This window comes from Bombina bombina, chromosome 5 (genome assembly GCF_027579735.1).
Source record: "Bombina bombina isolate aBomBom1 chromosome 5, aBomBom1.pri, whole genome shotgun sequence".
Taxonomy (NCBI): domain Eukaryota; kingdom Metazoa; phylum Chordata; class Amphibia; order Anura; family Bombinatoridae; genus Bombina; species Bombina bombina.
In genome coordinates, this window is record NC_069503.1 from 965,591,744 (window position 1) to 965,619,019 (window position 27,276).

A 27,276-nucleotide genomic window follows, 5' to 3' on the forward strand; every position below is an offset into this window, starting at 1 on the left:
CCCTAGACGCCACTTTGCAATTGGCTAGGTTAGCGGCTAAGAATTCTGGGTTTGCTATTGTGGCGCGCAGAGCGCTTTGGTTGAAATCTTGGTCAGCTGATGCGTCTTCCAAGAACAAGCTACTTAACATTCCTTTCAAGGGGAAAACGCTGTTTGGCCCTGACTTGAAAGAGATTATCTCTGATATCACTGGAGGTAAGGGCCATGCCCTTCCTCAGGATCGGCCTTTCAAGGCCAAAAATAAACCTAATTTTCGTCCCTTTCGTAGAAACGGACCAGCCCAAAGTGCTACGTCCTCTAAGCAAGAGGGTAATACTTCTCAAGCCAAGCAAGCTTGGAGACCAATGCAAGGCTGGAACAAGGGAAAGCAGGCCAAGAAACCTGCCACTGCTACCAAGACAGCATGAAATGTTGGCCCCCGATCCGGGACCGGATCTGGTGGGGGGCAGACTCTCTCTCTTCGCTCAGGTTTGGGCAAGAGATGTTCTGGATCCTTGGACACTAGAAATAGTCTCCCAAGGTTATCTTCTGGAATTCAAGGGGCTTCCCCCAAGGGGGAGGTTCCACAGGTCTCAGTTGTCTTCAGACCACATAAAAAGACAGGCATTCTTACATTGTGTAGAAGACCTGTTAACAATGGGAGTGATTCATCCTGTTCCATTAGGAGAACAAGGGATGGGGTTCTACTCCAATCTGTTCATAGTTCCCAAAAAAGAGGGAACGTTCAGACCAATCTTAGATCTCAAGATCTTAAACAAGTTTCTCAAGGTTCCATCGTTCAAGATGGAAACCATTCGAACAATTCTTCCTTCCATCCAGGAAGGTCAATTCATGACCACGGTGGATTTAAAGGATGCGTATCTACATATTCCTATCCACAAGGAACATCATCGGTTCCTAAGGTTCGCATTCCTGGACAAGCATTACCAGTTCGTGGCGCTTCCTTTCGGATTAGCCACTGCTCCAAGGATTTTCACAAAGGTACTAGGGTCCCTTCTAGCTGTGCTAAGACCAAGGGGCATTGCTGTAGTACCTTACTTGGACGACATTCTGATTCAAGCGTCGTCCCTTCCTCAAGCAAAGGCTCACACGGACATCGTCCTGGCCTTTCTCAGATCTCACGGATGGAAAGTGAACGTGGAAAAGAGTTCTCTATCTCCGTCAACAAGGGTTCCCTTCTTGGGAACAATAATAGACTCCTTAGAAATGAGGATTTTTCTGACAGAGGCCAGAAAAACAAGACTTCTAGACTCTTGTCGGATACTTCATTCCGTTCCTCTTCCTTCCATAGCGCAGTGCATGGAAGTGATAGGTTTGATGGTAGCGGCAATGGACATAGTTCCTTTTGCGCGCATTCATCTAAGACCATTACAACTGTGCATGCTCAGTCAGTGGAATGGGGACTATACAGACTTGTCTCCGAAGATACAAGTAAATCAGAGGACCAGAGACTCACTCCGTTGGTGGCTGTCCCTGGACAACCTGTCACAAGGGATGACCTTCCGCAGACCAGAGTGGGTCATTGTCACGACCGACGCCAGTCTGATGGGCTGGGGCGCGGTCTGGGGATCCCTGAAAGCTCAGGGTCTTTGGTCTCGGGAAGAATCTCTTCTACCGATAAATATTCTGGAACTGAGAGCGATATTCAATGCTCTCAAGGCTTGGCCTCAGCTAGCGAAGGCCAGGTTCATACGGTTTCAATCAGACAACATGACAACTGTTGCGTACATCAACCATCAGGGGGGAACAAGGAGTTCCCTGGCGATGGAAGAAGTGACCAAAATCATTCAATGGGCGGAGTCTCACTCCTGCCACCTGTCTGCAATCCACATCCCAGGAGTGGAAAATTGGGAAGCGGATTTTCTGAGTCGTCAGACATTGCATCCGGGGGAGTGGGAACTCCATCCGGAAATCTTTGCCCAAATCACTCAACTGTGGGGCATTCCAGACATGGATCTGATGGCCTCTCGTCAGAACTTCAAAGTTCCTTGCTACGGGTCCAGATCCAGGGATCCCAAGGCGGCTCTAGTGGATGCACTAGTAGCACCTTGGACCTTCAAACTAGCTTATGTGTTCCCGCCGTTTCCTCTCATCCCCAGGCTGGTAGCCAGGATCAATCAGGAGAGGGCGTTGGTGATCTTGATAGCTCCTGCGTGGCCACGCAGGACTTGGTATGCAGATCTGGTGAATATGTCATCGGCTCCACCATGGAAGCTACCTTTGAGACGAGACCTTCTTGTTCAAGGTCCGTTCGAACATCCGAATCTGGTCTCACTCCAGCTGACTGCTTGGAGATTGAACGCTTGATCTTATCGAAGCGAGGGTTCTCAGATTCTGTTATCGATACTCTTGTTCAGGCCAGAAAGCCTGTAACTAGTAAGATTTACCACAAAATTTGGAAAAAATATATCTGTTGGTGTGAATCTAAAGGATTCCCTTGGGACAAGGTTAAGATTCTATCCTTCCTTCTTGACGGATTGGAAAAAGGATTATCTGCAAGTTCCCTGAAGGGACAGATTTCTGCCTTGTCTGTGTTACTTCACAAAAAGCTGGCAGCTGTGCCAGATGTTAAAGCCTTTGTTCAGGCTCTGGTTAGAATCAAGCCTGTTTACAAACCTTTGACTCCTCCTTGGAGTCTCAACTTAGTTCTTTCAGTTCTTCAGGGGGTTCCGTTTGAACCCTTACATTCCGTTGATATTAAGTTATTATCTTGGAAAGTTTTGTTTTTGGTTGCAATTTCTTCTGCTAGAAGAGTTTCAGAATTATCTGCTCTGCAGTGTTCTCCTCCTTATCTGGTGTTCCATGCAGATAAGGTGGTTTTACGTACTAAACCTGGTTTTCTTCCAAAAGTTGTTTCTAACAAAAACATTAACCAGGAGATTATCGTACCTTCTCTGTGTCCGAAACCAGTTTCAAAGAAGGAACGTTTGTTGCACAATTTGGATGTTGTTCGCGCTCTAAAATTCTATTTAGACGCTACAAAGGATTTTAGACAAACATCTTCCTTGTTTGTTGTTTATTCCGGTAAAAGGAGAGGTCAAAAAGCAACTTCTACCTCTCTCTTTTTGGATTAAAAGCATCATCAGATTGGCTTACGAGACTGCCGGACGGCAGCCTCCCGAAAGAATCACAGCTCATTCCACTAGGGCTGTGGCTTCCACATGGGCCTTCAAGAACGAGGCTTCTGTTGATCAGATATGTAGGGCAGCGACTTGGTCTTCACTGCACACTTTTACCAAATTTTACAAGTTTGATACTTTTGCTTCTTCTGAGGCTATTTTTGGGAGAAAGGTTTTGCAAGCCGTGGTGCCTTCCATCTAGGTGACCTGATTTGCTCCCTCCCATCATCCGTGTCCTAAAGCTTTGGTATTGGTTCCCACAAGTAAGGATGACGCCGTGGACCGGACACACCTATGTTGGAGAAAACAGAATTTATGTTTACCTGATAAATTACTTTCTCCAACGGTGTGTCCGGTCCACGGCCCGCCCTGGTTTTTTAATCAGGTCTGATAATTTATTTTCTTTAACTACAGTCACCACGGTATCATATGGTTTCTCCTATGCAAATATTCCTCCTTAACGTCGGTCGAATGACTGGGGTAGGCGGAGCCTAGGAGGGATCATGTGACCAGCTTTGCTGGGCTCTTTGCCATTTCCTGTTGGGGAAGAGAATATCCCACAAGTAAGGATGACGCCGTGGACCGGACACACCGTTGGAGAAAGTAATTTATCAGGTAAACATAAATTCTGTTTTAAGGTTTAAAAAATTGTATCCTTTGCCAGCAGTTAGATTGGAGTTTTGGGAAAAGATCCCCAAAGTTGATGGGGCTATCTCTACTCTTGCTAAACGTACTACTATTCCTACGGAAGATTGTACTTCTTTTAAAGATCCTTTAGATAGGAAACTTGAATCTTATCTAAGGAAAGCTTATTTATATTCAGGTCATCTTCTCAGGTCTGCAATTTCTTTGGCTGATGTTGCAGCTGCATCAACTTTTTGGTTGGAACATTTAGCGCAACAAGAATTGGATTCTGATTTGTCTAGCATTGTTCGCTTGCTTCAACATGCTTATTTTATTTGTGATGCCATTTTTGATCAAAATTGATGTTAAATCTATGTCTTTAGCTATTTTAGCTAGAAGAGCTTTGTGGCTTTAATCTTGGAATGCTGATATGACTTCTAAGTCCAGATTGCTATCTCTTTCTTTCCAAGGTAATACGTTATTTGGTTCTCAGTTGGATTCTATAATTTCAATCGTCACTGGGGGGAAGGGAGTTTTTTTGCCTCAGGAAAAAAGACCTAAGGGTAAATTTAAAGCTTTTAACCGTTTTCGTTTCTTTTCGACAAAATAAGGAACAGAAACCTAATCCTTCCCCCAAGGAATCTGTTTCCAATTGGAAGCCTTCCTCAAACTGGAATAAATCCAAGCCGTTTAAGAGATCAAAGCCAGCCCCCAAATCCGCATGAAGGTGTGGCCCTCATTCCAGCTCAGCTGGTAGGGGGCAGATTAAGATTTTTCAAAGATGTTTGGATCAATTCTGTCCAAAATCAATGGATTCAGAGTATTGTTTCTCAGGGGTACAGAATAGGATTCAGAGTAAGACCGCCTGTGAGAAGATTTTTTTTTTCTCACGCATTCCAGCAAACCCAGTAAAGGCTCAGGCTTTCCTGAAGTGTGTTTCAGACCTGGAGTTATCAGGGGTAATCATGCCAGTTCCATTTCAGGAACAGGGTCTGGGGTTTTATTAAAATCTATTCATTGTACCAAAGAAAGAAAATTCATTCAGACCAGTTTGGATCTAAATATGTAAGGGTACCAACATTCAAAATGGTGACTATAAGGACTATTCTGCCTTTTTGTTCAGCAAGGGCATTATATGTCCACAATAGACTTACAGGATGCATATCTTCATATTCTGATTCATCCAGATCACTATCAGTTCCTGAGATTCTCTTCTTTAGACAAGCATTACCAATTTGTTGCTCTTCCTTTTGGCCTAGCGACAGCTCCAAGAATCTTTTCAAAGGTTCTCGGTGCCCTACTCTCTGTAATCAGAGAGCGGGGTATTGCTGTGTTTCCTTATTTGGACAATATCTTGGTACTAGCTCAGTCTTTACATTTTGCAGAATATCACACAAATCAGCTAGTGTTGTTTCTTCAAAGACATGGTTGGAGGATCAATTTACCAAAAAGTTCCTTGATTCCTCATACAAGGGTCACCTTTTTAGGTTTTTCAGATAGATTCAGTGTCCATGACTCTGTCTCTAACAGACAAGAGACGTTTGAAATTGGTTGCAGCTTGTCGGAACCTTCAGTCTGAGTCATTCCCTTCAGTAGCTATGTGCATGGAAGTTTTAGGTCTCATGACTGCAGCATCGGATGCGATCCCTTTTGCTCATTTTCATATGAGACCTCTCCAGCTTTGTATGCTGAACCAATGGTGCAGGGATTATACAAGGATATCACAATTAATATCCTTAAATCCCAATGTTCGACTATCTCTGACTTGGTGGTTAGATCACCATTGTATTATTCTAGGGGCCTCATTCGTTCGTCCAACCAGGACTGTGATCACAAAAGATGCGAGTTTTTCAGGTTGGGGAGCTGTTTGGCGATCTCTGACAGCACAAGGGGTTTGGAAATCTGAAGAAGCGAGATTACCAATAAATATTTTGGAACTCTGTGCGATTCTGAGGGCTCTTCAGTTTTGGCCTCTGTTGAAGAGAGAACCGTTCATTTGTTTTCAGACAGACAATATCACAACTGTGGCACATGTCAATCATCAGGGTGGGACTCAGTCCTCAAACTATGAAAGAAGTATCTCGGATACTTGTTTGGACGGTATCCAGCTCCTGTCTAATTTCTGCGGTTCATATCCCAGGTATAGACAATTGGGAAGCGAATTACCTCAGTCGTCAGACTTTACATCCAGGAGAGTGGTCTCTCCATCCAGATGTGTTTTCTCAAGTTGTTCAGATGTGGGGGCTTCCAGAAATATATCTGATGGCTTCTCATGTAAACAAGAAACTTCCCAGGTACCTGTCCAGGTCGAGGGATCCTCAGGCGGAAGCAGTGGATGCGTTGACACTTCCTTGGAGTTATCAACCTGCTTATAGTTTCCTGCCTCTAGTTCTTCAGAGAGTGATCTCCAAGATCATCATGGAGCAATCGTTTGTGCTGCTGGTGGCTCCAGCATGGCCTCACAGGTTTTGGTATGCGGATCTTGTTCAGATGTCCAGTTGCCATCCTTGGCCACTTCCATTAAGGCCAGACCTTCTATCTCAAGGTCCGTTTTTTCCATCAGGTTCTCAAATCATTGAATTTGATGGAATGGAAATTGAACGCTTAGTGCTTAGTCATAGAGGTTTTGCAGGCTTGTAAATCTGTTTCTAGAAAGATTTTATTGAGTCTGGAAGACTTACATTTCATGGTGTTCCTCTCAGAAATTCTCTTGACATTCTTTTAGAATTCGTAGAATTTTACAGTTTCTTCAGGATGGCTTGGATAAAGGTTTGTCTGCAAGATCCTTGAAAGGACAAATCTCTGCTCTTTCTGTCTTATTTCACAGAAAGATTGCTAAACTTCCTGATATTCATTGTTTTGTGCAGACTTTGGTTCGCATCAAGCCTGTCATTAAATCAATCTCTCCTCTGAGTCTTAATTTAGTTTTGAAGGCTTTACAGGCTCCTCCATTTGAGCCTATGCATTCTTTGGACATTAAAATACGTTCTTGGAAAGTGTTGTTTCTTTTGGCCATCTCTTCTGCTAGAATAGTTTCTGAATTATCAGCTCTCTTGTGAATCTCCTTTTATCTGATTTGTCATCAGGATAAAGCAGTTTTGCGGACTTCATTTAAATTCTTACATAAGGTTGTAAATTCTAACAACATTAATAGAGAAATTGTTGTTCCTCCTTTGTCCTAATCCTAAGAATTCCTTGGAGAGATCTTTACATTCTTTGGATGTTGTGAGAGCTCTGAAATATGTTGAAGCTACTAAAGATTTCAGGAAGACTTCTAGTCTATTTGTTATCTTTTCTGGTTGAAAGGAAAGGTCAGAAGGCTTCTGCCGTTTCCTTGGCTTCTTGGTTAAAGCTTTTGATTAATCAAGCTTATTTGGAGAATTACAGCTCATTCTACTAGATCAGTCTCCACTTCATGGGCTTTTAAGAATGAAGCTTCAGTTGATTAGATTTGCCAAGCTGCAACTTGGTCTTCTTTGCATACATTTACTAAATTCTACCATTTTGATTATTTGCTTCTTCGGAAGCAGTTTTTGGTAGAAAGGTTCTTCAGGCAGCCGTTTCAGTTTAATTCTTCTGCTTCTGATTTTATTTTTTTCCTTTCATTTATGAGATTAAAACTCATATTTTGGGTTGTGGATTTCATTTTTTCATTGGAAACTGGCTGTTTTTATTTTATCCCTCCCTCTCTAGTGACTTTTGCGTGGAGTTCCACATCTTGGGTATTGCTATCCCATACGTCACTAGCTCATAGACTCTTGCCAATTACATGAAAGAAAACATAATTTATGTAAGAACTTACCTGATAAATTCATTTCTTTCATATTGGCAAGAGTCCATGAGGCCCACCCTTTTTATGGTGGTAATGATTTTTTTTTTTTGTATAAAGCACAATTATTTCCAAATAACTTTGTTGATGCTTTTTATTCCTTTCTTTATCACCCCACTTCTTGGCTATTCGTTAAACCGTGTATTTATAGGCATTTTGAGTTTTCTCCAACATAGGTGTGTCCGGTCCACGGCGTCATCCTTACTTGTGGGATATTCTCCTCCCCAACAGGAAATGGCAAAGAGCCCAGCAAAGCTGGTCACATGATCCCTCCTAGGCTCCGCCTTCCCCAGTCATTCTCTTTGCCGTTGCACAGGCAACATCTCCACGGAGATGGCTCAGAGTTTTTTGGTGTTTAAATGTAGTTTTTATTCTTCTATCAAGAGTTTGTTATTTTAAAATAGTGCTGGTATGTACTATTTACTCTGAAACAGAAAAGAGATGAAGATTTCTGTTTGTAAGAGGAAAATGATTTTAGCAACCGTTACTAAAATCGATGGCTGTTTCCACACAGGACTGTTGAGAGGAATTAACTTCAGTTGGGGGAAACAGTGAGCAGACTTTGGCTGCTTGAGGTATTACACATTTCTAACAAGACTTGGTAATGCTGGAAGCTGTCATTTTCCCTATGGGATCCGGTAAGCCATTTTTATTAATAAGAATAAAGGGCTTCACAAGGGCTTTAAAGACTGGTAGACATTTTTCTGGGCTAAAACGATTAATTTATAAGCATTTTTAATAGTTTATAGCTTTGAGGAGTTATTTTATTCTTGGGAATTATGTTAAAAAAAAAAAAAAAAAAAAAAAACGGCAGGCACTGTATTGGACACCTTTTTCACTGGGGGCCTTCTCTAATCATAGGCAGAGCCTCATTTTCGCGCCACTAATGCGCAGTTGTTTTTGGGAAGCAAGGCATGCAGATGCATGTGTGAGGAGCTCAGATACACAGAAAAAGCTTACTGAAGGCGTCATTTGGTATCGTATTCCCCTCTGGGCTTGGTTGGGTCTCAGCAAAGCAGATACCAGGGACTGTATAGGGGTCAAATTTGGTGTGCAATACTTTTAAGGCTTTAAGACACTGTGGTGAAATTTTGGTGAATTTTGAACAATTCCTTCATACTTTTTCGCATATTCAGTAATAAAGTGTGTTCAGTTTAAAATTTAAAGAGACAGTAACGGTTTTATTTTAAAACGTTTTTTGTGCTTTGTTATCAAGTTTATGCCTGTTTAACATGTCTGAACTATCAGATAGACTATGTTCTGTATGTGAGGAAGCCAAGGTTCCTTCTCATTTAAATAGATGTGATGTATGTGACAAACAATTTAGAGAAAATGATGCCCAAGATGATTCCTCAAGTGAGGGGAGTAAGCATGGTACTGCATCATCCCCTCCTTCGTCTACGCCAGTCTTGCCCACACAGGAGGCCCCTAGTACATCTAGTGCGCCAATACTCCTTACTATGCAACAATTAACGGCTGTAATGGATAATTCTATCAAAAACATTTTAGCCAAAATGCCCACTTATCAGCGAAAGCGCGGCTGCTCTGTTTTAGAAAATACTGAAGAGCAGGAGGACGCTGATGATAATGGTTCTGACATGCCCCTACACCAGTCTGAAGGGGCCAGGGAGGTTTTGTCTGAGGGAGAAATTTCAGATTCAGGGAAAATTTCTCAACAAGCTGAACCTGATGTTATTACATTCAAATTTAAATTGGAACATCTCCGCGCTCTGCTTAAGGAGGTGTTGTCTACTCTGGATGATTGTGATAATTTGGTCATTCCAGAGAAATTATGTAAGATGGACAAGTTCCTAGAGGTCCCGGTGCCCCCCGAAGCTTTTCCTATACCCAAGCGGGTGGCGGACATTGTAAACAAAGAATGGGAAAGGCCCGGCATACCTTTTGTCCCTCCCCCTATATTTAAGAAATTGTTTCCTATGGTCGACCCCAGAAAGGACTTATGGCAGACAGTCCCCAAGGTCGAGGGGGCGGTTTCTACTCTAAACAAACGCACTACTATCCCTATAGAAGATAGTTGTGCTTTCAAAGATCCTATGGATAAAAAATTAGAGGGTTTGCTTAAAAAGATGTTTGTTCAGCAAGGTTACCTTCTACAACCAATTTCATGCATTGTTCCTGTCACTACAGCAGCGTGTTTCTGGTTCGATGAACTAGAAAAGTCGCTCGATAAGGAATCTTCTTATGAGGAGATTATGGACAGAGTTCACGCTCTTAAATTGGCTAACTCTTTTACTTTAGACGCCACTTTGCAATTAGCTAGATTAGCGGCGAAAAATTCAGGGTTTGCTATTGTGGCGCGCAGAGCGCTTTGGCTAAAGTCTTGGTCAGCGGATGCGTCCTCCAAGAACAAATTGCTTAACATACCTTTCAAGGGGAAAACGCTGTTTGGCCCTGACTTGAAAGAGATTATTTCAGATATCACTGGGGGAAAGGGCCACGCCCTTCCTCAGGATAGGTCTTTTAAGGCTAAAAATAAACCAAATTTTCGTCCCTTTCGCAGAAACGGACCAGCCTCAAGTTCTACATCCTCTAAGCAAGAGGGTAATACTTCTCAAACCAAGCCAGCCTGGAGGCCAATGCAAGGCTGGAACAAAGGTAAGCAGGCCAAGAAACCTGCCACTGCTACCAAGACAGCATGAGATGTTGGCCCCCGATCCGGGACCGGATCTGGTGGGGGGCAGACTTTCTCTCTTCGCTCAGGCTTGGGCAAGAGATGTTCTGGATCCTTGGGCGCTAGAAATAGTCTCCCAAGGTTATCTTCTGGAATTCAAGGAGCTACCCCCAAGGGGAAGGTTCCACAGGTCTCAATTGTCTTCAGACCACATAAAAAGACAGGCATTCTTACATTGTGTAGAAGACCTGTTAAAAATGGGAGTGATTCACCCTGTTCCATTAGGAGAACAAGGGATGGGATTCTACTCCAATCTGTTCATAGTTCCCAAAAAAGAGGGAACATTCAGACCAATCTTAGATCTCAAGATCCTAAACAAGTTTCTCAGGGTTCCATTGTTCAAAATGGAAACCATTCGGACAATTCTTCCTACCATCCAGGAAGGTCAATTCATGACCACGGTGGATTTAAAGGATGCGTATCTACATATTCCTATCCACAAGGAACATCATCGGTTCCTAAGGTTTGCCTTTCTGGACAAGCATTACCAGTTTGTGGCACTTCCATTCGGATTAGCCACTGCTCCAAGAATTTTCACAAAGGTACTAGGGTCCCTTCTAGCGGTGCTAAGACCAAGGGGCATTGCAGTAGTACCTTACTTGGACGACATACTGATTCAAGCGTCGTCTCTGCCACAAGCAAAGGCTCATACGGACATTGTCCTGGCCTTTCTCAGATCTCACGGGTGGAAAGTGAACGTAGAAAAAAGTTCTCTATCCCCGTCAACAAGAGTTCCCTTCTTGGGAACAATAATAGTCTCCTTAGAAATTAGGATTTTTCTGACAGAGGCCAGAAAATCAAAACTTCTAAGCTCTTGTCAAGTACTTCATTCTGTTCTTCTTCCTTCCATAGCGCAGTGCATGGAAGTAATAGGTTTGATGGTCGCGGCAATGGACATAGTTCCTTTTGCGCGAATTCATCTAAGACCATTACAACTGTGCATGCTCAGTCAGTGGAATGGGGATTATACAGACTTGTCTCCGACGATACAAGTAGATCAGAGGACCAGAGATTCACTCCGTTGGTGGCTGTCCCTGGACAACCTGTCACAAGGGATGAGCTTCCGCAGACCAGAGTGGGTCATTGTCACGACCGACGCCAGTCTGGTGGGCTGGGGCGCGGTCTGGGAACCCCTGAAAGCTCAGGGTCTTTGGTCTCGGGAAGAATCTCTTCTCCCGATAAATATTCTGGAACTGAGAGCGATATTCAATGCTCTCAAGGCTTGGCCTCAGCTAGCAAAGGCCAAATTCATACGGTTTCAATCAGACAACATGACGACTGTTGCGTATATCAACCATCAGGGGGGAACAAGGAGTTCCCTGGCGATGGAAGAAGTGACCAAAATAATTCAATGGGCGGAGACTCACTCCTGCCACTTGTCTGCAATCCACACCCCAGGAGTGGAAAATTGGGAAGCGGATTTTCTGAGTCGTCAGACATTTCATCCGGGGGAGTGGGAACTCCATCCGGAAATCTTTGCCCAAATAATTCAATTGTGGGGCATTCCAGACATGGATCTGATGGCGTCTCGTCAGAACTTCAAGGTTCCTTGCTACGGGTCCAGATCCAGGGATCCCAAGGCGACTCTAGTGGATGCACTAGTAGCACCTTGGACTTTCAACCTAGCTTATGTGTTCCCACCGTTTCCTCTCATTCCCAGGCTGGTAGCCAGGATCAAACAGGAGAGGGTATCAGTGATCTTGATAGCTCCTGCGTGGCCACGCAGGACTTGGTATGCAGATCTGGTGAATATGTCATCGGCTCCACCATGGAAGCTACCTTTGAGACAGGACCTTCTTGTTCAAGGTCCGTTCGAACATCCGAATCTGGCCTCACTCCAACTGACTGCTTGGAGATTGAATGCTTGATTTTATCAAAGCGAGGGTTCTCAGATTCTGTCATTGATACTCTTGTTCAGGCTAGAAAGCCTGTAACTAGAAAAATCTACCATAAAATATGGAAAAAATATATCTGTTGGTGTGAATCTAAAGGATTCCCATGGAACAAGATAAAAATTCCTAAGATTCTATCCTTTCTTCAAGAAGGTTTGGAGAAAGGATTATCTGCAAGTTCTTTGAAGGGACAGATTTCTGCTTTATCTGTTTTACTTCACAAAAAGCTGGCGGCTGTGCCAGATGTTCAAGCTTTTGTTCAGGCTCTGGTTAGAATCAAGCCTGTTTACAAACCTTTGACTCCTCCTTGGAGTCTCAATTTAGTTCTTTCAGTTCTTCAGGGGGTTCCGTTTGAACCCCTACATTCCGTTGATATTAAGTTATTATCTTGGAAAGTTTTGTTTTTGGTTGCAATTTCTTCTGCTAGAAGAGTTTCAGAGTTATCTGCTCTGCAGTGTTCTCCTCCTTATCTGGTGTTCCATGCAGATAAGGTGGTTTTGCGTACTAAACCTGGTTTTCTTCCGAAAGTTGTTTCTAACAAAAATATTAACCAGGAGATAGTCGTGCCTTCTTTGTGTCCGAATCCAGTTTCAAAGAAGGAACGTTTGTTACACAATTTGGATGTAGTTCGTGCTCTAAAATTCTATTTAGAGGCTACAAAGGATTTCAGACAAACTTCTTCCTTGTTTGTTGTTTATTCTGGTAAAAGGAGAGGTCAAAAAGCAACTTCTACCTCTCTCTCTTTTTGGCTTAAAAGCATCATCCGATTGGCTTATGAGACTGCCGGACGGCAGCCTCCTGAAAGAATCACAGCTCACTCCACTAGGGCCGTGGCTTCCACATGGGCCTTCAAGAACGAGGCTTCTGTTGAGCAGATATGTAAGGCAGCGACTTGGTCTTCACTGCACACTTTTACCAAATTTTACAAATTTGATACTTTTGCTTCTTCTGAGGCTATTTTTGGGAGAAAGGTTTTGCAAGCCGTGGTGCCTTCCATCTAGGTGACTTGATTTGCTCCCTCCCATCATCCGTGTCCTAAAGCTTTGGTATTGGTTCCCACAAGTAAGGATGACGCCGTGGACCGGACACACCTATGTTGGAGAAAACAGAATTTATGCTTACCTGATAAATTACTTTCTCCAACGGTGTGTCCGGTCCACGGCCCGCCCTGGTTTTTTAATCAGGTCTGATGAATTATTTTCTCTAACTACAGTCACCACGGTATCATATGATTTCTCCTATGCATATTCCTCCTTTACGTCGGTCGAATGACTGGGGAAGGCGGAGCCTAGGAGGGATCATGTGACCAGCTTTGCTGGGCTCTTTGCCATTTCCTGTTGGGGAGGAGAATATCCCACAAGTAAGGATGACGCCGTGGACCGGACACACCGTTGGAGAAAGTAATTTATCAGGTAAGCATAAATTCTGGTTTTTTTTTAAACTTCGCCCCTCCTGGTAGGATTTTATATCCCATACGTCACTAGCTCATGGACTCTTGCCAATATGAAAGAAATGAATTTATCAGGTAAGTTCTTACATTGTTTTTTTGCATTTTTCTTTTTATCCCCTTAATGACTGCGACGTACCGGTCGTTAAGGGTTTTCTTGTTACTCTTCTGCTTATCTAAAATAGGGCAGTAATTAACAGGCAGCTGTTAATTACACAATCCCCATAGAAAGACCAGCAACGTCCTTATAGGATTAATTGACCTATTGTCGATTTCTGCTTAAAGGAACGGTAAACACCAGAGGGCAGTCTATTTAAAAAAAAAAAACTAAAAAAAAACTACAAATCCCAAAGCTTAAATTACACAAAATTAAAAAAAAAAAAAAAATTACAGAAAAAATAAACAGCTATCCAAGATAAAAAAAAAAAATGTAAACCTAAACTAATACCCCTATAAAAAAAATCCCCCCCCCAAAAAATAAACACCCCCTAATCTAATACTAAACTACCAATAGCCCTTAAAAGGGCTTTTGTAGGGCATTACCCCAAGTTAAACAGCTTTTACCTAAACAAATTACCAATTATCCCCAACAGTAAAAATCCCCACCCACCAAACCCCCCTAAAATAAAAAAAACTAACACTAAAAAAAAAACTAAACTACCTTTAAAAGGACAATTGGCTCTTTTACAGCGCATTAAATCACTAATGTTTAAAAAAAAAAATACTAAAACTAAGCCCCAAATAGGTACTCACCGTTCCTGAAGTCCGGCGGAGAAGGTCTTCTTCCAGGCGGCTCCATCATCTTCTATCTTTATCCGGAACGAAGGCGAAGCGGAGGTGCGGAGCTGTCTTCCCCGATGCGTGGACCCCAAGCAGCCTAAAATGCGAGGAAGGAGCAGGAAGCCCAATAAGATCGCACACGTGCAGGAGACTAAGTTGCTCAGGGAACGGAATTTACCCCCACCGCAAAAAAGGAGGTAGGTAGCAACAAGCCGCGCTTAGAAAAATTGCGACCAGAACCCCAGGTAATCCTCCCAGAAAACGGAGCACAAGGACCCCAAAAGACAAGTCTACAAGACAGCACTATCCTCAACAAATGAGGAGCAAAGTGGCCAACCACTGCCATAGAGAAACATGAGTCCCCCAGAGGAAGACACGCAACAGGGAGCATGTGTCCAAGACACGAAAAAAGAACCAAGACGGGCCTACCATCCAGAGCCCAAAGAAGGGCGCAAAACCTCCAAGAGACAACCTCTCCAACCCCCCCCCAACACAGGCAACAAGGCAAAATATGCCCAAACTCCAAGCTGTGTGGAAAGTCTGCAGAATGCAGAGACAGACCAGGGAAAAGGCCACAACATGGGTATATCATGTCCTAGACAAGAAAGGAAACAGGGCAAAAGAACCCTTTAGAAAAAAAGACCCAGAGCCCACCCTTCTTACAACAAGGGTAATCAACCGGAAAAGGTCCAAACTCCCCAAAGGAGAGACAGTGAACCCCATCCTGACCCAGCCCCAAGGGGAAAACAGGGACAAGAATAGGATAGTTACAGCAACCCTGCCCGAATCCTGAACTCCCCTCCCCAGACTGAGACGGGAGGGCGCCAAAAATTCCACGAGCCAGAACCAGAGTCAACGACCCGAGTCCTTACCAGATCAAAAAACCTTACCTGGCAGACCATCTCATCTAGGAGAGAGGACGTCAAACAGAGGAACTACAGAAGGACACAGGAAAAACACCGCAAAAAATGCGGAACAATTCCAATGAAAAAAACCTCTGACTGCAGCCACGAGTCACGAGACCCCGAAGAGACCGAGCTCACCTCGGCACCTGACCCAAAAGGGCAACAAAAAGCATCCAGAAAAACGCTAGGTGCAGTACCCGGAGGAAGAAAACAGGATCGATACCTGGGATCAACCCACAATCTACTGTTTCGGAAGTGGTGGAGCTAACCACTACACCACATCTTCCTTAACCAAGGCCTGACACACGTTCGGGATCCTGAGTCGCAGGTAGGAGGAACGAGCCACCCCGACTGAGTCCCGCAAAAAAAAAACAGTCTAAGATAACGGACCTAGGAGACTCCAGAGGAACAACCTATGGCAGCTCCATAATCCGTAATTGCGCACAGCGAAGGTCGTTCCTCTCGCAAAGGGGATGCCAAGCAATACAGCGGAAAAAACACCAACCCAGTCACCAGAAGTAGACTGACCCAGGCCCGCCCAAGCGATTTCGACATCCTGACCCGAAGGCCACAATGAGCTGTATAGTGAAGTTTATAAAAACAAGTGAACAAGCAAGTCCCGCCGGACCAGCCAGGCGCAACGTGCGTCACTAACCAAATAACAAGGCACACAGAAAAAACTCCAGACCACAATCCGGGAACTACTTCCGTGGAAGTAACTCGGCAATCCATGCCAGGAATTCCCATAGGAAAGATAATTAAAGGAAAGAAATCCGAACCAGATAAAAGAAATAAGGGCACCCTTGGGTATCCATCCAGAAGGAACTAGGTCACTGCAGGACCCGCCAAACGAAGACCGGAAACTTCAGAAAAAATCTGGGAAAGATTGCAACAGACCCACAGGAGATTACATCATCCCCATTAGTCTAGTTAGGAAAACCATATGAGAACTAAGAAGTCCCCGTCTGACAAAAGGAAAGGATCCCCCAATAGATCAAAATGGTGACATAGGAGGACACGCGACCGCACAATCCTATAACGAAAAGAACATGGGGCAACAATCACCCCCGGGGGGAAATACTATAGTGCCACCCACGGTCTGAACACCCGGGATAGGCGGGCAGGAACATAACTGCAAAGAAACCTTGTGGTCCTGCAGGCGGATAAGCGCCATCAAGATATTATGAAAATGTCCCGCCATCTCCGGGGGAAACAATCCACCCTGCGCGAAGGAGACATCAATGTCAGGGTCACCCGCAAGAGTAGAAGGGTGCATTTGGGAAGGCGCCACGTGAGGAACAGAGCCCCCAGAGGCCGATGGCTCAGCAGGCCCAAGGTCCTCCAAGCCCGAGGGACCCGGCATACTACACAGGCACGAGAGACATGACTGGTAGACTTGTGACAACGGGGTCAAAGTACGTCCTCAACCGAGGACGACTCCGAATCTGAGATAATAGTCTTAGCCATGGAGGATTCCAATGCCGGGACTATCAATTAAGCACTATATTGGAAAAACTAACGGCACCTGCCACCCACAGAGTCTATGTGGGAATTAACCACCTCCTATGACTAGACCTCAGCGGAGCAGACACTTCCGTTGTCGCCACAAGGTCAGGAATACGGAAGCAGAAGAGAAACCACCCAAGCGTAACGACGCCCGGTCGCCAGGCGCCCCGCTTAATCCAAAAAGCACGCCACCTAAAGGCGGCAACTAGGACCCCATAGAAAGTTAAGCAAGTCTGAAACAAGAATAGGGGTACACCCAAAGGCGTAATTCCAGGCCTTGTGGTCTGCAAGCCCATTAAACAAGCCACTATGCTTAACATAGATTAACGCTAGATGTCTCGGCCACAGAGCCCATACCCACTACACAAGGCAGATTTAGCACAAATCTTGAATAAAGTCCCCAGTTTTCAAACCTATATGCTATCATCCGGGGTATGGTATTTCATTGTGTAAGTGAGAAGCGAATTAGCAGTAATATGTCTCCTCAGTTCCGAGTCTCCTCAAGGGAGAAGCAGAGTCGGTCATAAGTATGTAAGCACAATATCCTGATCCCCATGTTTAGTTCAGCCTACCCCTGCTTTGACATTCTTAAGGGCCTGCAGATAAGCTACTTGTCTCCACCAAAGTATGAGATGAGATTGTTGCAGCTGTAGATCGATTTTGTGGTGTGTTGAGCGTCTTGATCGGAAGCAGGATATGAACTTATTTTTGGCATCTATGCATATAAAGAACTTACCTTTACATTTTCCAGCTCTCTGATTAATCTGATCCAATACACAGAGCATGTTGGTCGCCAAAATGTCCTAAGGGTACTTACAGTTAAAGTTCCATGCCACTTGAAATGTGTCTCTACAGATTCCCAGGCAGACAGCCAGAGTGTCTCCAGCTATCTGACAAGTAGGGATACATTCACTATGTGATAGTAGCAGCAACGGTTGTTGCGTAGATGTCAGCATATACCTCTTGCATGGCGTACATGCTTCTGATCGTGACTACTGCTTGATACTTAGATTCATAAAGACTTGCAACCCACTGTTGTATCACAGGTTCTGGTTCTAGATTCGTAATATGGTCAGGCTTACGGTTCTTTACTATTTCCTGTTCTCTCCGGTCCAGACTTATGCCAGGCTCGTAATCTCCTTGTTGTGTGTGTACTGCTTGTTAGATGCACCATACAAGGTACTTTCTCCACTGTCAAATAGGGCATCTGCACTGTTAGGATGTGGATCTTCAGAAGATACCGAGGCGTAGGTAGTGCTACCTGCATTTTTCAGTGTGTCCATAATGTCTACCTGGTGTTGATCGAGCCGATCGCACAATTCTTTCAAAAGGGAGGATACCATTTCCATGATATGAAAATCAAGCTTGTACAGGTATTGATGTAGAAGTAGATAGTGTCTAGATCTGTGTTGTGCTCTGATGAATGTTAAGATCCTTTGTTCCAGGGAAACCTTTATATGTACATACGTTCTGCCTTAAGATGTTTAGGGCCTCCGGTGTAGGATAGTGGCCGTGTGGCCTTTTTTAAGTGGTCCAGGTCCTAAATTACTTTTTTTTTTTTTTTTTAATGCTCTCTTAGGCGGATCAATAGGTTTGCTTTGTATTATCTTTGTCAAAAACTGAACAGCCAGTGCAAAAGTAGACTGGGCTCATTGTAAGTTATTAAAACAGATATTTGCCACATGGTTAATGGCGAAATGTACTCACTTCTGTAGAGCCTTCTTTTCTAGGTAGGCTTCATGTTTTCCATTGCAAATGCTAGTCTACGCTACACGAAGTCTCAGTCTCTGCATCTACTCTATGGTTATAGGTAGCGGTGGTTAATTGCGTGTAGCCGCTGTAGCCTGCTCTTTGCTTTAGGCCTCTTAGAGGTACTTCTGATCGCGGCATTGACACCACTGTGATCAAGCCAAAATATTATTAGTATCCTAACGGTCCACTATGTCAGCCACTTCTGAGGCAAGTTTTTTTTCCCATGCTTTTCTCTTTAATTGAGCTATTGTGCCCCCAAATAGTCCCCTTGGGAACGGAGCTCAGCTCCTATGCGTCCATCTCCTTTGCCAGTCAGGCTCCACCCCCTGAATGCCCTTTTAAGGGCATAGCCCATACAAATGCCCCTTTAGGGGCAATGGGTAGTTTAGGTATTTTTATTTTGGGGGGTTTGGTGGGTGGGGGGTTTTACTGTTAGGGGGGATTTAGTACATTTTAAATGTAAAAGAGCTGTTTAACTTAGGGCAATGCCCTACAAAAGGCCATTTTAAGGGCTATTGGTAGTTTAGATTAGGGGGTGTTTTTTTACTTTGGGGGGCTTTTTTATTTTCATAGGGATTAGTTATAATTCTATTTAATTGTTTATTTTTTTTTCTTTGTTAGACTTTTTTTATTTTTCTAATTTAATGTTAGGATTTTTAATTGTAATTTAGTAGTAATTGGGGTTAATTTAGGGTGTGTTAGGTTAGGGCGCTTAGTAATTAAGTTATTTGCGTTGTGGGGGGTTGGCGGTATAGGGGTTAATATATTAGGTTTATTGCGATGTGGGGGTTGGCTGTTTAGGGATTAATATTTGAATTGTTATTTGCGGATTAGGGGTTACTTTGTTTTGCGATGTTGGCGGTTTAGGTGTTAATACTTCGTGCGGGAGGTTAGGTTACGTGTTATTTTATTTCTTGCGGGTGGTTACATGTTTTAGTTATTTTGTGTTGTTGCATGTGGTGTTTGTTTTTTTTTTTGTTTGTTTTTTAAAGTCTTCGGGTTTGCCTATGCTGCATCCAGGTAGATTTTTGAGGATGCGTGCACAACTGGCAACGGACACGTTACAAACGCGATTATAGTATAGCTGTTTAGTTATGTGTAATGTAGCAGTATAGCTCTAAACATTTGAAGGCTTCTAATTCTCAGAACTTAAAATGCACCCTGCTGACTTCTCAAGGCTAACACTACTACATATATGTCCCTAATTGACTAAATTTAACTGCAAAACAATGCATTTTATACTAACTTTATGACTGTGGCTAGCCTTGTTGTCTGTAGACTAAAGCCTATATAGAATGCTCCTTAAGGTGGATTGAGTTTGACTATTGGAAAATCATTGCAGTAAAAAGCATTTGTTTTATAAAGTTGAGACTTGGCTGATATTCTATAGCACTGGTTTTCAAACCTGTCCCTAAGCCTCCCCAGCAGGCCAGGTTTGCAGGATTAACTTGGATGAGAGCAGGTAAAATAACTGTTTACTAATCAGCTGATTTCATCTGTGCTCTAGTTGTTATCCTCAAAAGGTGGCCTGTTAGGGAGGACTAAGGACAGGTTTAAAAACCAGTGTTCTATAGCTGTAGAACAGTAACTTAAAGGTCTTTACTGTACGTTTTCATCAACGGCATAATGTTGTATATGTTTTTTCTCTTCTAGAATATAACTATTATAATTCACAAGAGAGCTCCGCTACAAGCAGTTATACTGGCCTTCCAGAGTCTATTTTATATGCTGCCCTTGCAAACGATTTTACACAGCCTAACAGCTCCAGTGCATACTCCTATGTGCACACAATGGATGTTAATACAATAAAACCAAACTCTTTTGATGTAATGAAAATGGACGAATCAGAAGGTACGTTTTAGCTGCTTGTAACTTTACAATGTTCATGTTTAATGTAGTTGAATCATTTTGATATTTAATGTATCATTTAGTTTGTGCATAATACCCTTTCCCTTCTAAAGTAGACCGCTTTCAGAATACCAAGGTGGTTATTCACAGAAGGAATAAATTGAGACTGACATAACTATCTTTTCAATTATTTATAGAACACCATTATTTTATATTTTAAATGCAAAATCTCAAAACTTAAATACAGCCTTGTGAATATATATATTTTTATTTTTTTGTAGGGCCAATAAGTAATGATATCATTGATGAATTAATGTCTTCTGACGGTATGTATTTAAAATTCAAATTACTGTTCTGACTAGATGTAATTGGATTTATAGAAATTTAAGTTTTACATATCTTACGGTCCTCCTAGGGGTCTTAAAGGTATATGAAACACAAAAATGTTCTTTTGAGATTCAGTCAGAGCATACAATTTTTAAAGTTTCCAATTTTATTTCTATTATCAAATATTCTTTGTTCCCATGGTGTTCTTTGTTGAAAAGATACCTAGGTACAGTATCCCACAAAAGTGAGTACACCCCTCACATTTTTGTAAATATTTCTCTTGTAAGATGTATCGAGTCCACGGATTCATCCTTACTTGTGGGATATTCTTCTTCCCTACAGAAAGTGGCAGAGAGAGCACCCACAGCAGAGCTGTCTATATAGCTCCCCCCCCCCCAGTCATTCTCTCTGCCTGCTTAACTGCTAGGAAGGGCAAAGAGCTATGTGGTGACTAAAATGTAGTTTTTTACTTCTCAAGCAAGAGTTTATTTTTTTAAATGGTATCGGTGTGTACTATTTACACTCTGGCAGAAAAGGGATGAAGATTTCTGCAAGAGGGATGATGATCTTAGCACTTTGTAACTAAGATCCTCTGCTGTTCTCACAAGGCCTGAAGAGTATGGGAAAACTTCAGTTGGGAGAACGGTTTGCAGACTAAGCTGCATATGAGGTATGTTCAGTCTATATTTTTCTAGACAGACTCTGTTAAATCTAGAAAAGGCTGACAATATCCCCATGAGGGAAGGGTAAGCTGTATTCAGATACTTTAACAGGAATTTCAGCTTGCTTGCAAGGGCTCATTAGTTACTGGTGACACTGTTAGGAAAAAACGTTTTGTTTTTTGAAGGGACTAAAGGGGTCATTGTGGCTTGGTTTTTGAGTTTTGTAACTCACATGTTTAATTAAGAGACACTCTGGTGTTTCTCTGGTAGGCCTCAAAACATCGAGTGCGGTGGGAGGGGCCTATTTTCGCGCCTCAGTTGCGCAGTTTCCTTTCCCCTGAGACATATCACTGCTTCTCCTGTCGTTTCTGCTGTGTTTGAGGGTTGTTAAAGAAGTTTTTTTCCCCCACAAATCGTTCTGAAGGGCAGATAGGAGCCACAGCAGAGCTGTGGCATGGTGCTGAAAGTCTTTTTTACTGGGGTTAACGTTTTTTCAATCCGTTTTTGCCATTTAAGGGTTAATTGTTTATTTGCATAGCTGTGCAAAGTTACTAAGCCTTTATAATGCTACTGTAAAAATTTTGTTAAGTTTACTGCTTTTTTACACTGTTTTGCAGAACTGGTGCAGCTTTTTTTTCTCTTAAAGGCACAGTACCGTTTTATTTCTATGTGTTATTTACTTTGATTACAGTGTTTTCCAAGCTTGCTTGTTACATTACTAGCCTGTTTAACATGTCTGACACCAAGGAAAATCCTTGTTTAATATGTTTGGAAGCCATTGTGGAACCCCCTCTTAGAATGTGTCCCAATTGTACTGATATGTCTATAAACTATAAAGAACATATATTAGCACTTAAAAATAGAGCAATAGATGATTCTCAGACAGAAGTAAATGAGGGTTCACCATCTAGCTCGCCCGCACAAGTGACGCCAAGTACCTCTAGTGCGTCAAATTCTTTTACTTTACAAGACATGGCCACAGTTATGAATACAACAATGGTTTGCAAGGAAAGCGGGACAGCTCTGGGTTTAGAAAAAATGCTGAGCTATCTGATATGCCCTCACAATGTTTTGAAGTAGGGGTGAGGGATTTGTTATCTGAGGGAGAAATTTCTGATTCAGGAAAGACGCTTCCTCAAACAGATTCTGATATGACGGCCGTTTTAAATTTAAACTTGAACACCTCCGCTTATTGCTTAGGGAGGTATTAGCGACTCTAGATTGTGACCCTATAGTGGTTCCAGAGAAATTGTGTAAAATGGATAAATACTTAGAGGTTCCTGTTTACACTGATGTTTTTCCAGTTCCTAAGAGGATTGTGAATATTATTACTAAGGAGTGGGATAGACCAGGTATTCAGTTCTCTCCCCCTCCTGTTTTTAAGAAAATGTTTCCCATATCTGCGGCAGACAGTCCAGTCCCTAAGGTGGAGGGAGCTATTTCTACTCTGTCTAAGCGTACAACTATACCTATCGAAGACAGTTGTGCTTTCAAAGATCCTATGGATAAAAAATTAGAGGGTCTCCTGAAGAAAATTTTAGTTCATCAGGGTTTTTCTCTTCAACCTATTGCGTGCATTGTTCGTGCATTGTTCCTGTAACTACTGCAGCTGCTTTCTGGTTTGAGGCTCTAGAAGAGGCTCTTCAGATGGAGACTCCATTAGATTCTTTTATTACAAATGCCGCTTTTCAACTGGCTAAATTAGCGGCAAAGAATTCAGGTTTTGCCATTTTAGCACACAGGGCGTTATGGCTTAAGTCCTGGTCTGCTGATGTGTCATCCAAATCTAAACTTTTGAACATCCCTTTCAAAGGAAAGACCCTATTCGGGCCTGAACTGAAAGAGATTATTTCAGACATCACTGGAGGGAAAGGTCATGCCCTTCCTCAGGATATATCAAATAAGATGAAGATCAAACAAAGTAATTTTTGTTCCTTTCAGAACTTCAAGAGTGGTTCCGTTTTGGCTTCCTCTGCTGCAAAGCAAGAGGAGAATCTTGCCAAATCCAAGTCAGTCTGGAGACCTAACCAGGTTTGGAACAAGGGTAAACAGGCCAAGAAACCTGCAGCTGCCTCTAAGACAGCATGAAGGGGTAGCCCCCAATCCGGGACCGGATCTAGAAGGGGGCAGACTGTCTCTCTTCACTCAGGCTTGGGCAAGAGATGTTCACGATCCCTGGGCTTTAGAAATTGTGTCCCAGGGATATTTTCTGGAATTCAAAGACTCCCTTCCACTGGGGAGATTTCATATTTCTCGATTGTCTGTAAACCAGACAAAGAGAGAGGCGTTCTTACGCTGTGTAGAAGATTTGCTTACCATGGGGGTGATCCGCCCAGTCCCAAAAGAGGAACAGGGACTAGGGTTCTACTCAAACCTGTTTGTGGTTCCCAAAAAAAAGGAACTTTCAGACCAATCTTGGATCTCAAAATTCTAAACAAGTTCCTCAAGGTTCCATCATTCAAGATGGAGACCATTCGGACTATTCTGCCTCTGATCCAGGAAGGTCAATATATGACTACCGTGGACTTAAAGGATGCGTATCTACACATCCCTATTCACAGAGATCATCATCAATTTCTCAGATTTGCCTTTCTAAACAGGCATTACCAGTTTGTGGCTCTTCCTTTCGGGTTAGCCACGGCTCCAAGAATTTTCACAAAGGTGCTAGGGTTCCTTCTGGCGGTTTTACGACCTCGGGGCATAGCAGTGGCGCCTTATCTAGACGACATCTTAATTCAGGCGTCGACTTTTCAGCTAGCCAAGTCTCATACGGACATTGTGTTGTCTTTTCTGAGATCTCACGGGTGGAAGGTGAACATAAAAAAAGAGTTCTCTCTTCCCTCTCACAAGAGTTTCCTTTCTGGGGACTCTGATAGATTTGGTAGAAAATCAAAACTCTTAACCACTTGCCGAACTCTTCATTCCATTCCTCGGCCATCTGTGGCTCAGTGTATGGAGGTAATCTGACTCATGGTAGCGGCAATGGACATAGTTCCTTTCTCCAACATTGGTGTGTCCGGTCCACGGCGTCTCCCATTACTTGTGGGATATTCTCCTCCCCTACAGGGAAAGGCAAGGAGAGCACACAGCAAGAGCTGTCCATATAGCTCCCCCTCTGGCTCCGCCCCCCAGTCATTCTCCTTGCTGCTCTGAACAAGTAGCATCTCCACGGGGATGGTGAGGAGTTTGTGGTGTTAGTTGTAGTTTTTTATTTCTTCTATCAAGAGTTTGTTATTTTAAAATAGTACTGGTATGTACTATTTACTCTGAAACAGAAAGAGATGAAGAGTTCTGTTTTAAAGAGGAGTATGATTTTAGCAGCAGTAACTAAAATCAATTGCTGTTCCCACGCAGGACTGTTGAGCCTAGAGAACTTCAGTTGGGGGGAACAGTTTGCAGACTTTTCTGCTCAAGGTATGACTAGCCATTTTTCTAACAAGACTGTGTAATGCTGGAAGGCTGTCCTTTTCCCTCATGGGGATCGGTAAGCCATTTTCTTAGACTCAGATAGAATAAAGGGCTTATTATGGGCTATTAACTGGTGGACACTCTTAAGGGCTAAATCGATTGTTTATTTAAGTTTTTATTTAAAGTTTGAAGTAGATTTCACACTTTTATTATTTGGGGAACGTTTTTTATCGCCAGGCACTAGTTAAGACACCTTCCCAGTCAGGAAGGGCCTTTCACTGTATTAGGCAGAGCCCCATTTTCGCGCCATTATTGCGCAGTTTCTTTTAAGTACAGTGCATGCAGATGCATGTGAGAGGGTCTGGTGTCCACTGAAAACGTTCCTAGAAGGCTTGAAATATCCCCCTGGGATAGTTGAAGTCACAACAAAGGCTGTGGCTGGGACTGTAGTGGGGTTAAAATTGCAAACGGCTCCGGTTTCCACATTTTAAGGGTCAACAGCTTGAAAATTGGGTTGCAATACTTTGAATGCATTAAGACATTGTGGTGAAAATTTGGTAAAGATTGGATAATTCCTTCATAGTTTTTCACATATTCAGTAATAAAGTGTGCCCTGTTTAACATTTAAAGAGACAGTAACGGTTTTGTTTTAAAACGGTTTTTGTACTTTATTAACCAGTTTAAGCCTGTTTAACATGTCTGTACCTTCAAATAGATCATGTTCTGTATGTATGGAAGCCAATGTGGTTCCCCCCTTCAAATATATGTGATAATTGTGCCATAGCGTCCAAACACAGTAAGGACAGTATTGTCACAAATAGTAAGGTTGCCCAGGATGATTCCTCAGATGAAGGAAGTAGAGATAGTTCTACATCTTCTCCTTCTGTGTCTATACCAGTTATGCCCGCACAGGCGACCCCTAGTATTTCTAGCGCGCCAATGCTTGTTACTATGCAACAATTGTCGGCAGTAATGGATAACTCCATAGCTAATATTTTATCCAAAATGCCAGCATTTCAGAGAGAGCGCGATTGCTCTGTTTTAAACACTGTAGAGCAGGAGGGCGCTGATGATAATTTTTCTGTCATACCCTCACACCAGTCTGAAGTGGCAGTGAGGGGGGGTTTGTCAGATGGAGAAATTTCTGATACAGGAAGAATTTCTCAGCAGGCAGAACCTGATGTTGTGACATTTAAATTTAAATCAAAGCATCTCCGCGCATTACTTAAGGAGGTGCTATCTACTCTGGATGATTGTGACAATCTGGTCATCCCAGAAAACTTGTGCAAGATGGACAAGCTCCTGGAGGTCCCAGTGCACCCTGATGCCTTTCCGATACCTAAACGGGTGGCGGACATAGTGAATAAGGAGTGGGAGAAGCCAGGCATACCTTTTGTCCCTCCTCCTATATTTAAGAAATTGTTCCCTATGGTCGACCCCAGGAAGGACATATGGCAAACAGTCCCTAAGGTCGAGGGGGCGGTTTTTACACTAGCCAAACGCACGACCATTCCCATTGAGGACAATTGTGCTTTCAAAGATCCTATGGATAAAAAATTGGAGGGTTTGCTTAAAAAGATTTTTGTACAGCGGCGTGGTTCTGGTTCGAGGAACTGGAAATGTCGCTCAGTAGGGAGACTCCGTATGAGGAAGTCATGGACAGAATTCACGCACTTAAGTTAGCTAATTCCTTTATTTTAGACGCCGCTTTGCAGTTGGCGAGATTAGCGGCGAAAAATTCAGGGTTTGCAATTGTGGCGCGCAGAGTGCTCTGGCTAAAGTCTTGGTCGGCGGATGTATCTTCCAAGACAAAATTGCTTAATATCCCTTTCAAAGGTAAGACCCTTTTTGGGCCAGAATTGAAAGAAATTATTTCAGACATCACTGGGGGAAAGGGCCATGCCCTCCCACAGGATAGGCCTTTCAAGGCTAAGAATAAGTCCAATTTTCGTTCCTTTCGCAATTTCAGGAACGGACCGGCTTCTAACTCGGCAGCCTCTAGACAAGAGGGTAACGCTTCCCAGACTAAACCAGCTTGGAAACCAATGCAAGGCTGGAATAAGGGTAAACAGGCCAAGAAGCCTGCTGCTGCTACCAAGACAGCATGAAGGGGTAGTCCCCGATCCGGAACCGGATCTAGTAGGGGGCAGACTCTCTCTCTTTGCTCAGGCTTGGGCAAGAGATGTTCAGGATCCCTGGACACTAGAAATAGTCTCTCAGGGTTATCTTCTAGAATTCAAGGAACTACCCCCAAGGGGAAGGTTCCACATTTCTCACTTATCTTCAAACCAAATAAGTAGACAGACATTCTTACATTGTGTAGAAGACCTGTTAAAGATGGGAGTGATACACCCAGTTCCAACTGTGGAACAAGGTCAGGGGTTTTTACTCAAATCTGTAGTTCCCAAAAAAGAGGGAATTTTCAGACCAATTCTGGATTTAAAAATTCTAAACAAATTTCTCAGAGTTCCATCGTTCAAAATGG

The 27,276-nt window shown here is 43.1% G+C and overlaps 1 protein-coding gene across 3 annotated transcripts in view; it reads left to right on the forward strand.

Annotated features, from left to right (window-relative positions):
- LOC128661023 (transcription factor E2F5) overlaps positions 1-27,276 on the forward strand; it is a 102,986-nt gene that overhangs the window by 50,594 nt on the left and 25,116 nt on the right. For 2 of the 3 annotated variants that reach the window (XM_053715165.1, XM_053715166.1), the window contains exons 7-8: positions 20,200-20,397; positions 20,676-20,720. In XM_053715165.1, coding sequence (XP_053571140.1) covers positions 20,200-20,397; positions 20,676-20,720 — 243 coding nt within the window. The remainder of the gene's footprint in view (positions 1-20,199; positions 20,398-20,675; positions 20,721-27,276) is intronic. The other variant, XM_053715167.1, reaches the window with a different exon arrangement.